This window comes from Ostrea edulis, chromosome 6 (assembly GCF_947568905.1).
Source record: "Ostrea edulis chromosome 6, xbOstEdul1.1, whole genome shotgun sequence".
Classification (NCBI taxonomy): domain Eukaryota; kingdom Metazoa; phylum Mollusca; class Bivalvia; order Ostreida; family Ostreidae; genus Ostrea; species Ostrea edulis.
This window is the reverse complement of record NC_079169.1, coordinates 60,060,274-60,073,515: the sequence shown is the minus strand read 5'-3', so window position 1 is coordinate 60,073,515 and position 13,242 is coordinate 60,060,274. Positions and strand designations below refer to the sequence as shown.

General features: G+C 36.8%; 1 protein-coding gene across 1 annotated transcript; it reads right to left on the bottom strand.

The window, feature by feature from the left end:
* Positions 1–4,726: 4,726 nt before the first annotated feature.
* LOC125647929 (cadherin-23-like) lies at positions 4,727–12,906 on the bottom strand. Its single transcript, XM_048874799.2, has 18 exons — positions 12,552–12,906; positions 11,624–11,786; positions 10,603–10,899; positions 9,768–10,067; positions 9,378–9,674; positions 8,940–9,239; positions 8,553–8,846; positions 8,171–8,470; positions 7,764–8,081; positions 7,511–7,675; positions 7,134–7,394; positions 6,809–7,003; positions 6,515–6,702; positions 6,211–6,433; positions 5,583–6,096; positions 5,438–5,479; positions 5,262–5,305; positions 4,727–4,978 (listed from the first exon to the last, which is right to left on the bottom strand). The coding sequence occupies exons 1-18, from the start codon at positions 12,618–12,620 to the stop codon at positions 4,902–4,904; spliced, it is 4,047 nt and encodes a 1,348-aa protein (XP_048730756.2). The 5' UTR covers positions 12,621–12,906; the 3' UTR covers positions 4,727–4,901.
* Between the last annotated feature and the right edge of the window lie 336 nt (positions 12,907–13,242).

The following is a 13,242-nucleotide window of genomic DNA, read 5'->3' as shown; positions in this document are numbered from 1 at the left end:
ATATCATCCAGAGAGAATGCATTGCAAGTTAATTCGTCTGTGATAGACACTTTTATGTGAAATCTCATCGCTGGTCGCAAAAAAAAATATCTTTCACATATGATTTCTTACCATATGTGAGGAAGTTACTTATAGAGGCAGACATCCTTAATTTATTCAAATACTATCAATACTTTTTTTCATGTGTCAAGTACACGCATATCTATAGTGCACGAGTTTAGATATTATACCTTTCAAATCAAAAAGCATTGATAGATATCTTTTAATAGTTTTCTTCTTGTGTCATGAAGAAAGATTTTTAAAATACGTAAGTTTGATTTATATGTGAGAGTCAACAAAAGATATGAAAATACGCGGCGATGTCCCCCGCTGGCAAGGCGGAGAATGGAGTTTCCGACAGGAATATTAAAATAGAAGTAAATACAATATCTGAGACTGCAATTACTTGCGATTTTATTGTTGAAAACTTTGTCCTTCAAACGAAGTATGGGAGGAGTTAACTAGAATTACCATTTGGAAGAAAATGAAATAAAGCCATATATGTACATTTCTCCAGTAAAACATGCAACAAATAATTGCAAAAAATAATTTTGCCATATATCTCTTAAATTCATCATATATAAAAGTACAAAAGGCCCATAGGCCACAATGCTTACCGGAGTAGAATCAACTCTATATATGAATAAAATTCTAAGCTTTGATTCAAAATGGTAACACGACCTAAAATCCACTTGAATACACTCAAAATTTTTACTTAAATAATTTTTAACGTTCATTTATAAATTTTAAAAAGGAGTAGTTATATGTAATGTACGTGTATTTACTTTGTACTAATTTAGCAGTATGGTGAGGCGGATTTGTGCGCATATGAAAGGTGAAGATAACGAACAGTGATCAATCTCATAACTCCTACAGCAATACAAAATAGATAGTTGGGCAATTGGGAAAACACGGACCCCTGGACACACCAGAGGTGGGATCAGGTGCCTAGGTGGCTTAAGCATCCCCTGTCGACCGGTCATACCCGCCGTGAGCCTATATCCTGATCAGGTAAACGGAGTTATCCGTAGTCAAAACCAGTGTGCCATACATAGCAAATTACTTGAATTCAGCACTTGAAGCTCATCAAAATCATTTTCCTACAACTTATTATCTTAAATAAACTACTTCTGAAATAGCAAATTGCCGATTTTTAAAAAAATCTCCTTGGGGGTCCTCAGTACATGTACTCCTGCTTGTAGTGAAGAGTCGACTAAAAGGGGGCGGTCCTTCAGATGAGACCGCAAAAATCGTGTCCCAGCAAGTGTGGCACTCCCCACTCAAAGGTCGTAAGCACCGACCATAGGCCTAAATTTTGCAGCCCTTCACAATGGTAACGTCTCTATATGAGTGAAAGATTCGTGGCCGAGTGGTTAGAGCATCGCGCTCAAAATCACACGGTCTCTCACCTTTGTCGGCGCGGGTTCGAATCCCGCTCGCGCCGGTAAGTTAGAAAGTTTCCCAGTTTACTTTCGGAAGGTCGGTGGTCTCTTCCCAGGTACATTGTATCTGGGTTCTCTCTTCCACCAATAAAAACTGGGCGCTATCAGATAACTGAAAAATTGTTGAGTGTGGCGGAAAACATCAATCAATCAATCTTAAGAAAGTTAGCTCCTAAGCTTAAGCTTTTGAGCACAAATGCGCAGGATGCTACAACTAAGTATTTACTGGTTCAATACTAATCCCATTGGTGCAAACATATTCACATCTATTACTGAACCATATCCAGTTGAAAAAAAATCTGTAATTTTGAAAGGGTTAGCAGGGACTATATTTTGTGGCAGAAGGATATATTAATCAAAAAGTTCTAAATCTGCGTGATATTACAGTTTCTGTTTCATCTAATATATCTTCTATTTTTATACTCCTATGTGTGTACTTCAATTTATTATTTATGATACAAGTAGTTGAGACTTGGAACTAGATCAAATGTTGTAATTTATTAATATGGTTGATATATTTTTCCAAATAGAACACCAATTCTTAAAAAAGTTTAATTTAATTTACTCGAAATATTTTCGCCAATAATTAAAAAATTTGGTCTCCAACCTCCTCTTTTTTTTTTTAGTTCCATTTTAAATTTTAAGACAAGATCTTGAAAATTATGAGAAATTTTAGAAAATGACATTACTCCTAATAGGTCTTTTTAAACTCTTAAATTCGATATCATGAATTTTTTCATACATCAAGTGCAAAAAGGTCATCATTTATTTCCGTTAACTGGATCAAATTTTTTTTTTATCTGTATTGTTAGAAGACATGATTATGTATCTATTTTCTGTAATGATTGATTTCTGTTGCTTATAATGTGTTGACACCAACACACATATCAAATTTAATTGAATAAATTTCAAGTGCAAAAAGGTCATGTTTAGAACACTTACATAACTCAATAACAAGCATTGCAACCCCCAGTTTTTCTTTCCAATTTCCTAATTCTCCTTCAACGTAGAAATTAAAAATACACTTCCCCAAAAATTTACATTACTCCAAAGTCAGGTGCGAATCTCTTTAAGAGGGACGTTAAACAACATTACAAGCAACCAACAACCGATTTTAGTAGATGAACACAAAGTTTTCGATCCGACGATTACCGGATTATAGAACCTGAATAAACAATTGTTCATTGTTGTCCGTTCTGAACTTCAAATAGAATCTATGTATTAACTGTTGCTTATTGAAAAGATTATATGAAAGATATCCTCTATAAGCATATGGTACATTACTATGAAAAGTAGTTACGTCCCCTATTATTACCCCTGGGAAAACGACTTGAATTAAATTACATGTACATGAGGGCGCTTTTGTTTTTCATTAGAAATACTGTAGAATTGTTGTTTCAGAGATGATTCTAAAGTGGGTTTCCTACAAACATTTGTTCTTATGAAAGTGTTACCTCCCGTTCGTGGCTTCCTTTTAAGGCCAAGGGCCATCGTTTGAACACGCTTGAATCTAGATGTTTTTGCTCCAAGTTTTTAAAAAATTCTAAATATTGATATACAGTGTATTGTTTAACGTCCCTGTCGAGAATTTTTCACTCACATGGAGACGTCAACATTGCCGGTGAATGCTGCAAAGTTTAGTCCTATGCTCAGCGATTACAGTCTTTGAACAGGGATGGATATTTATCGGGCCACACCTGCTGTGATACGGGACCTCGGTTTTTGTGGTATCATCCGAAGGACCGCTCCATTTAGTCGCCTCTTACGACAAACAAGGGATACGGATGACCTATTCTAATCCGGATCCCCACAGGGTATGGTTCAGGAGAATATTTTTAACTAAGCCCACCTCATTTTCAATATTTCCTGAAAAGGGACAGGGTCCTATATTTAAAAAATTTAAAGGCTCTTTTATTTGAACAAACTTAGAAGACCCTTCAACTAAGGGAGTTTTGTGTGAGGTTTATATGATGTTTCCAATTTTGATTAAGCCGATCTCTAAATTAATTGTAAATATCTTTAATTCTTGGCACACGGTATTTGTGCCCATCTTCAATTCTATACCTGCCTTCCAATCAATTATACCCATCTCTAAATGAATTAAAGATATGTATAACTAAATTAAACCCATCTTCAATTTTTTTGGAGATAAGTACAAATGATTTCATGATAGGTACGAATATTTGAATATATGTTAATTTGACATTCCATATATATGGCCCCATTTTGAGAAATCATCACGAACAACTCCAGATTCTGTCAATATTAAAAGGATAATCAATTTTTCCAAGTTCACAGGAATGTCACAGAGTCGGTTGGTCGCATATTGTTTAACGTCCCACTCGATAATTTTTCACTCATATTTAATACGAATTATAAATTTACATTTGCTCATTTTGGTGAAAAATTTAAACATATATTGCTTCAGAGGATATAGATCACACACTTGCCTTCCTTTTTTTTTTTTTTTTTAAATTTCTGCATCAGCTGCAACTTTGATATAAAAACGACACATAAACAAACATACGTGAATGCCATGTTTTCCGAAGCACATTGTGTGTAAAAAAAAAAAAAAAAAAAAAAAAAAAATCAATCATCATGCCATTTTCTTCCGAAGCCCTGAATTTCTCCAATCTTGTGACTTTAGAAACTAACACATAATTATGATTTTCTATCGATGTCTCATCTTTAAATAAGTTTTTATTTCGATTTAAAGTCAAGCGAATAGGGGGCGGGGCGGCATTGGTCTCTTTTCCTACCTTGTCTCCTTTTAGATGAAGCCTACATATTACCATGGAATGTCTAAATGTCATTTTGCAATACCACAAGTAATGGAAGTGTTTGGCTGGACAATGAATTTGCAAACGTCCATGTCTGGCGCAAAAATGAATGATCAGAAAGAACCAAGATTATTTACATAAAGTCAAGGTCACAGTGTTGGGCAATGTAATACTAGTATTTTGGCAGGCTAATAATTGCAAAACTTCAAACTGAATGAAATAACTGTGTTTGCCTTCACTTTGGATTATTTCCAAGTGTGCTATGACCTTGATCTAAGATCAGTCATCTGGACAAGGTTATGAATGTGTTGAGATGTGTTTTACTGTAGAGGGTAGTCCTAGTTGTTAAGGTTATAAATCATTGACATGCAGTTAACAATATAAACATATGATATCTATTTAAACCATCTATCCGTAATAGTTTGCAATCAGGTGTATACGATAAAAACAACAAAACGAAAGCAATTAACGTAACAAAGTTCTTTGTAGCAATCATACATCATGCAAAAGCAAATTCAATAAATAAAATATTCGCACATCACAATCACCAAAAGTAATTCATCTCTAATCACAAGGATGTTTGGCACTAAGAAAAATGTGTAAATATAGTAAGAGTAACAACGTAGGATAAATAATGATGTCACATTTTCATCGTCTCTGGTACACCTTCCTCCATTTGAGCAGTTGAGAATGGGTCTCTCTTTTTGTTCAGGTCATCTGGGGAAACAAATCAATTATGTTACTTCAGAGACCAGTCATGTTACAAAACACATAACAAAATTATGCAGAAGCTGATTTAATGAAAGAAAATCATTAATTCAAGCGATTTAGGATATAGGCCTATATTGCACGACATACATTCAAAATTACATATTTTATTATAGTTAATTTAATTTAAAAATTGACTGCTGAATTTAAAAACGGAAGATTACATATATTTTCTTTCATCGGGGATTGAAATGAGAGTGATCTTTGGACAATTATATTGTACGGTACTTACTGGCATCCCAGAGTTTAAACTTCTCAGGCCCCGGATTCTTTAATCTATAAATTCATAACGAAAATGAATATTCGCTCGATGATCATCAGTTTCATTTTTAGATCAGACGAATCTGGTATTTCATCCAATTATTTACAGAGATGATCTATGATAAGACAACATAAATGAACACTTACTTTCGAAGATTATTTGACGGTTCTGGTTTACAACACCTGCAACTAAAATATTAAAAACAACGTGTAATCGCTAAAATGTAAGGAAACTGAAATATATGGGACTGAATCACGAATTAGATTAAGCTTCACTGTTAGAAACACTTACTTTGGCTTTGAACACGAGCGTCCCAAACAGCAGCGATATAACAAATAAGCTAGAAGCGCCAATAATAACAAGCCCAAAACACTCAAAATGGCCACCATAGCAACATTCTCGGGCTTGCTCCACCAGTCCTGATACGTGGACGCAGCTGTTGTTGTGGATGTAGTGAATGTCTCTCGGTATATGATATCTACGTAAGACGTTCCTGTCAATTGAGGTGTACCATGGTCCACTGCGATGACGCGAAAACGGTGCGTCATACCGTACTCAAAGTTAATGTTACTCGTTAAATATATACCACCATTTTTCATGACTTTAAAATACTGGGACCCTGTTGCCGATGACCCATCATACTCTACTTCTGCGTTTTCGTTTTGGTCGATGTCATTGGCAATGATTTTTCCAATAGAGGTTCCAGGTTGTGTGTACTGATTTACTGTAATGACGTAACCAGATGACGTAAAATCCGGCTCGTTGTCGTTTACATCTTTTACGTAGAGAGAGATTGAAGCCGTACCTGAAACATAAATGGTGACTTATTATATTCATAAAGATGAGAGAGAGAGAGAGAGAGAGAGAGAGAGAGAGAGAGAGAGAGAGAGAGTCCGTAAAACACATGCGCATTCTTCACCTGTTTCGCCGTAACTATCTGTGCATTTGACCTCGATTGTCAGATTTTGTGGGTGTGTTTTATCAATGTCATAGTTCACAGCAAACGTAATGATTCCGGTTGTTTTACTGATGTTAAAAAGCTTGCTGTGTGTAGTAGGGATGAGGCTGAACGATAAGCTGTCTGGATTATCGACGTCTCCTACTAAGGCATCCAATCCCAAATTAATATTGCCACCTCCAATCTAAAAGAAATTCCAGATTCGTTATTCAACGAGAATATTCATCAATAGTTAATCTAAACACATATCATCGGAAATACTTACCCCAGCTTCGTATGTGTCATATCTGTATAATGTTTGTGGGAATGTGCAAACTTCCGGATCGTCTAGAACATGAACAGCAAGATAATACGGTCCGGATGAGGCCATCGTGTCTGTGACGTAGAGAGCTAAACGGTAATAATTTAGTGTTTCATAATCCAAAGTTTTTCCTGTTGCAAGTACAATGTTATCTGAAAAGATAAACCTTGTTTTATTAATACGAGGGTGTGTATGCTCTACTTTTAAAAAGTAGGAATTGAAAGTAACATACTTCCGGTGACTGTAAACATAACATACTTCCGGTGACTGTAAACATATCAGTTTGGCCAGATGGGTAAACATTTATGTTGATGGTCTGTGTCTGGCCAGTATCCGGGTCGTATATAGTGGGCGTGTACAGTGTCGCTCCTGCTGCTGTCGTCAGTTCCGGGAAATGCACATTCGTCACCCCGTTTAAAATCAGATTGCTGAGGGTTGGTTGTGTGTTAATATCTGACAGGGTGAGAAACAGTCTCAGTTACCAAACTTGTTTACGTTGGCTTTAGAATTTGAAATAAATGTGGAATATTTAAGAGACAATGAAATTAACTCTGTGCCTTTGATAAATGACAATTAAACTAACTTGTAAGAGTAATGGTGTATAGCGCATGCGTCGACAGGCGCGAGTCCGAGGCAGTGACGTTGAGAACAAAGTTCGGTGTCAGTTCATACTTGAGATCCTGAGTAGCTGTTATTTCACCTGTAACCTGGTTGATTGTAAAACTGTTCGTCTTCGGTGTAATTTCCATGCTGTATAATATGGTATCTGAGTCCAAATCAGTGGCAGTAGGCTTGAATATGGAGGCGTACTTCAAGGTTGTCATTGCGTTTGGGGTTCCTGTGGCTGAATTGGAAATGTCACACATTGAGAAAAATGTTTGAATAGAATTATTCACAGGAGTGTATACTGATTAAAACATACTATAAACTTCTTCATTTTCCCCATTAAAAACGTATTACCTGGAAGATTTGTAAATGTTGGAGGTCTGTTTTCCAAGACATCGACTTGTAAAGTTCTGAAAGATGAACGGCCTTTCGGCGAGTCCGTGCACGTGAATGTTAACGTGTAGCTAGGGACAGCTGTGTAATTTAGTCCTGGTAAGTTATCCAGGTACGCAGAGTATACTAAAACATAAACAACCGGATATTAAGAAAAATCAAAGGTAAGATGACTAGTATTGAAAATCATTGAGGAATCTTTCCAAATACTTGCCAAGAGTAGTGGCATCTCTTCTCAAATCAAATGGTCCCCCTGTCGGTGTTGTTGTTAGAGCACATGTAAATGTGTCACTTTCGGGATCTGTAACTGTGAAGTCGTTAAGTTTTCGCTCCAAAATTTCTTTTTCTAAAACCTCCACTGTGATAGGTAACCCGGTTATTACTGGTGGTTCGTTCTTCGTTACGTCAACGTACAAAATAGCACTGGTTGACCCACCTGCACTGTCGGTACACGTAACATTGACGTCATGTGTTGGTGCTGTTACAGCATCCAAGCTTGCTATTGCATTTGATAAGAGGCAGACCTGGTATGCTAAAGATACAAGTTGTTATTGATAGAACATAGTTAAGAATAATCTATGTTGCAGAAGAGAAAAACGTTATGCAAGATAGAATACTTACATGGTGTAGCAGGGTTTTGTACCATTTCGAATGGACCCGCGGGAGATGACGAAACTGCACACGTGATAGTCTCAGACTCTGGATCAGTGACAGCTACAGTATGTAGACAGCTGGCTGCGGTAGCAATTTCAGAAACTGTGATAGTGGTTGGTAATCCGGAAATGACTGGGGCGCCATTAGGTATCACATTTACGGTAAGAACTTTAGCAGTTGAACCCCAATTGTCAGAACAAGTAACAGTCAGTGTGAAGGATGATGTTCCACCAAAATTTGGGTTTGTCGCCAAATCAATGGTATAAGCTGTAGGAAAGAGTGTTATTTTATCTTTCATCCAAACATTAAAATAAATTCCATTAAAAATTGAAATTAGACACTGGCGTACCTGATGCAGCATAATTCAGTATGAATTCCGAGCTTGTCGGTGTACTGGACATGATACACGTGTACGTATCAGTTTCTGTGACGGCGAGGTTATGTAAAGTGCGGCCTCCTGCCTCTCCTGACGCCACGGTGGTAGTGGCGGGAAGACTTGTTATGTCCGGCGGTGTGTTCGGTTGAACGTTTACGGTTAACACGCCAGTCGACGCAGTTCCATCAGTGCATTGTAACGTAAGAGCATAGGATGATGCAGTGGCGTGATCCAGAGAATGTCCCGTATTAAGATGAACGTCATATTCTTTGGAAGAAGATTAAATTTGTAAATTTCAAAAGCACAAAAGTTCAAATAGACAAAGGCTAATTGTCATGAAAAAGTCCAGAATTTACTTACGTGTTCCTGTTTTCACCAACGAAAAGAAAGTTGTAACTGGGGCTGATGTCTGGATATTGCACGTGTAAGGATCTGTGTCCGTGACTGTCAAAGTGTAGATACTGCTTCCGCCGGCGTCACTTTCTGTGACGGACACGCCAGTCGGAAGTCCAGAAATAACTGGTCCGGCGTTTGCAATAACACTTACGGTTAGCGATGCTGTACTTGAGCCATAGTTGTCAGAACAAATGACTGGTATGGTATATGACGGTGTCACGGAGTGATCTAACCCAGGGGCAGCGTTCAAGTAAATCTTATATTCTGTCAACAAGTGATTGATAGGTGTACAAAATCATACAGTAGTGCTCAGGTACACATTTATGATAAAAAAAAATAAACACGGATCTTGGGTGTCAATTCAAAGTCGTCACTCAAAACGGATCTACCACACATACTTACTTGGTGTCACGTATTCCATTGTAAATGGACCTGTAGTTGTCATAGAGCAAGTGTAAGAGTCAGACTCGGTATCAGTTACGGTCAGAGCCACGAGTTCCGTTTTAGCTGTATCACCTTCATTAACGGTTACCGTGGTTGGTAGGTTGGTGATGACTGGTGCCGCGTTAGGAGACACGGTTACAGTGAGAGCAGAGGAACTAGATTTACCGTTACTGTCTACACACGTGACAGTTAGAGTGTAAGAGCTGACCACGGCTGGATCCAGTCCATGCCCGGTGTTGAGATTTATGTCGTATTCTGAGAATATATATATATATATAAATTATGGATCTATATAGCTTTGTTGTTATATATGATCAAATCCGTAACCAAGTGATTTTAACCACGTACGTGTTGTGTAATCCAAGGAGAAGGCGGTGGACACTGGAGCACTAGACATGCTACAGCTGAAAGTATCACTTTCTGGATCAGTCACAGCCACCGTCAAAATGCTGGATCCTCCCGTTGCGCCCTCCTGTACTGTTTTCGAGGCTGGTAAGTTTGTGATGTCAGGTGCAGCATTGGCTACAATGTTAACGGTCAGAGTGCCTTGCGATGCGCCATAGTTGTCTGCGCACGTTATCGTTAGTGTGTAAGAGGAAGTAGTTGCCGCGTTGAGGCCAGGGGCACTGTTCAAATGAATAGCATGTCCTGAAAATATCAAGTAATGTTCAACAGAATGTGTTTTTAAAAATCGTTCATAGCATTGTGTGTTGCGACCAAAAGTCTTGAAAATCAAACTAGAAAAGAAAAACAAATATATCCCCCGGTGTATGAAACATTTGATGAATACATTGTTAGCTCATGCAAACGTGAAGATAACGGACAGTGGTGATTTCATAAATCTAATAAAGATTACAAAATTAAGAGTAGAGCAAACACGGACTTCATCTGAACCATAGATTCAAGTGAACTTTTTAATCAAAATTTCTGTCGTCCATTGTCTTGTCGTAAACCTTTCACATTTTCTACTTATTTCCCGGAAGCAGTTGGCCAAGTTCAGGTATCCTTGCAGGTGGTCACGTTACCCTTCAGTGAGAGAGGAATGGGATATTGCTAATTTTGAGCCGTGTGACCCGTGGGCCTCTTTTTTTTTTTTTAACGACGATAGTCATAAGTAATTTTATCAACATTGAGACTTATTGCTGAACAATACAAATATGGGACGACTTCGCAGATTGCCTACCTGGGGTAGACTGATAATTGAACGGCGTCCCGGCAGGTGTTAAATGGCATGCAAAGGCGTTGTTCTCAACATCTGAAACGCTAACATCGTAGATTTTCTTAGGGCCATCTTCTCCATCGTTGATTGATACAGACGTCGGAAGCCCGGTTATACTTGGAGGGTTATTGGGCTGAATGTTGACAGTCAACGTATGGATAGTCGAATTTTCCAAGTTGGAGTCGGTACATTGAAAGTTGATGGGGAAAGATGGTGTTGTGTCGTACTCAAATCCTGGGTTGGTCAATAGGTACAGCTTTGCTATGTATAAGCATATAACAATGTAAGTAATGATGGAATTGAAACTTATTACAAGGGCATATACAATATTTTCTTGCGGTTTAAGTTTTACGCGATACATGTGAGTAGTTTATTTGTAATTATAAACAATGATAACATGTTCAGTCAGGAAGAATATATATCTGGATTTGTACGTTTTGATAGAGTATGGGGATACAGAATGTTGATTTCAGTGTACACCGCGTTCGAAATCTATTCTTTATGGTGTGTACTACATTTTACAGGTTTCCATATCTTATAGATCAATGTTCAATACAGATAGCTCATTGAGGATGTAATTACGTCAGGATTTTTTCACTGTATGTTCAATCACTAATGCTGGTATTCAAGCGATATTTTACTGACGTATGTTAGAACATTAAGTGCGAAAATACAATGCACTACATTAAATATCACTCCGTTTTATCATCTTTTAAAATCATGAAATCAAAGATAAATTTATAGTAATAAAGACATAAAAGGGCTTTTGTATCCTACTTGTTTAATTTCAATCGAACAATTTTCTGTACATGTCTGTTTACAAACTGTCTGACAAAATATGTCATGTGCATCTCAAGTTTTTACAGTTCGTGAAATATGTCTCTTCAGATACACCCCCCCCCCCCCCCCCGGTTTTAAACTATTTCATGTATACCTACGTTAACTGTAATTTCTATTTCAAAATGATCGATAATTTGTAATTTACCTGCGGTGACTTGGAACCCGGTAACGGGAGGTGTTATGGTACAGGTGTAAGTGTCCCCGGGGTCAGGGTCGCTGACTGTGAGAGTGTACAGGGAGGCGGTAGTGCTCCCTGTGGCGCTCTCTATCAGATTTATAGAGCTGGGGAGTCCTGTAATCACAGGGGGCTGCAACAGAAAGTAGGGGTTTAAAGGGTAGATTGACCGCTCTAATGATGAAATACAGAAGAAAAAAAAATCTTGAAATTCAATTTTCATATTATAAATATCCTTCTAAGAAAATCTTCTCCATATCAGTAAACTAATGATAATTATATCGACCAATAAATCGCGACAATATCCGAGCCGACGGGAGACATTACTTTAGATTGTAATATTCCTATAGTATAAACCGTTGTAATTGTAATTAAAAGATTTATACAGCGCCCTGTCAACATTAGTTCTCTAAAGCGCTGTACAAATGTAAGATAATATAAAATCGATGTGCACATACATGTGAATAAAATATTCATAGTGTCAGAATTAAAATGCATAATTATTATTCTTAATATATAGCGCCTAATGTAATGATATAATTACCCTTATAACATATAAAACAATTTAAAACAACCCTTAGAAATAATTAAATACATAGAAAAGACATAAGTATAATAATAAACTATAGTTCAAATAGCAAATGAAGGTTTTTTGTATTTTTTTTTAGTAAAATAAATGAAATTTAAGTAATGTGATAGATGAACTATTAAAATTCATTGTGAATGCATCGTTCTCTTCAAAACGATGTTGTATCATTTTCTTTTAAATGATGTCTTGTATTTGAAAATGTAGAAACAAATTTCAAATGCAATAGTAAAATAATAATTCTGGTACTATTACCTAAAACAGCTTTAATTAATTTTAATTTCAATACCAAAAATTTATTTAAGTACTCACCGCTGGTTCAACAACCGGAAAAGCAATCAAAGAAAACAAGAAAAATTCAAGACACACTCTCTGCATCATTACCAAGATGTATGTTGGGATGACAAGTAACGTGCGCGTGTTTTCTACATGGTTTAGATTACGATTCAATTTAATTATTTTGTAAATATGTTTCAGTCCTTCCTGAACGATTTTTAATCGAGAGAAATTTAAACCTCAAATATTCTTTTCAAAATTCGCCGCTTTCAAGTTGTATGATGTATTTTAAATGCCATCAAAACAGAACTCAGAATTATGAAAAAGCTGGTAGCATAAGTAATATTCAATGCCTTCAATCAACACATTGAATTCGAGTCATTATTGAGAAATAAATGGAATTTATCGCAACAAGGTTATTTTGCATGTAAACGGGAAAAAGTTGAAAACCTTCCTATTGATGACGTACTTTATAGGGGTAAATATAATTTGACATCCTCTGATGCATTTGTATGGCCAAGACGTATCGTTCTTCCCCAATTATTTAAGCCATACAATTCATGAACAGTCTGGAATAAATTGTGCATCAATAGAAAACGCATGAACGGGCCTGAACTTGACATTATGGCCCGCCCTTTTGGTTGATTGACAGTAAAGATTTCACATTTAATTGCACTATGTATTGGGTATATATTATTTACGGAATCAGATCTGAAACACGTCTTAC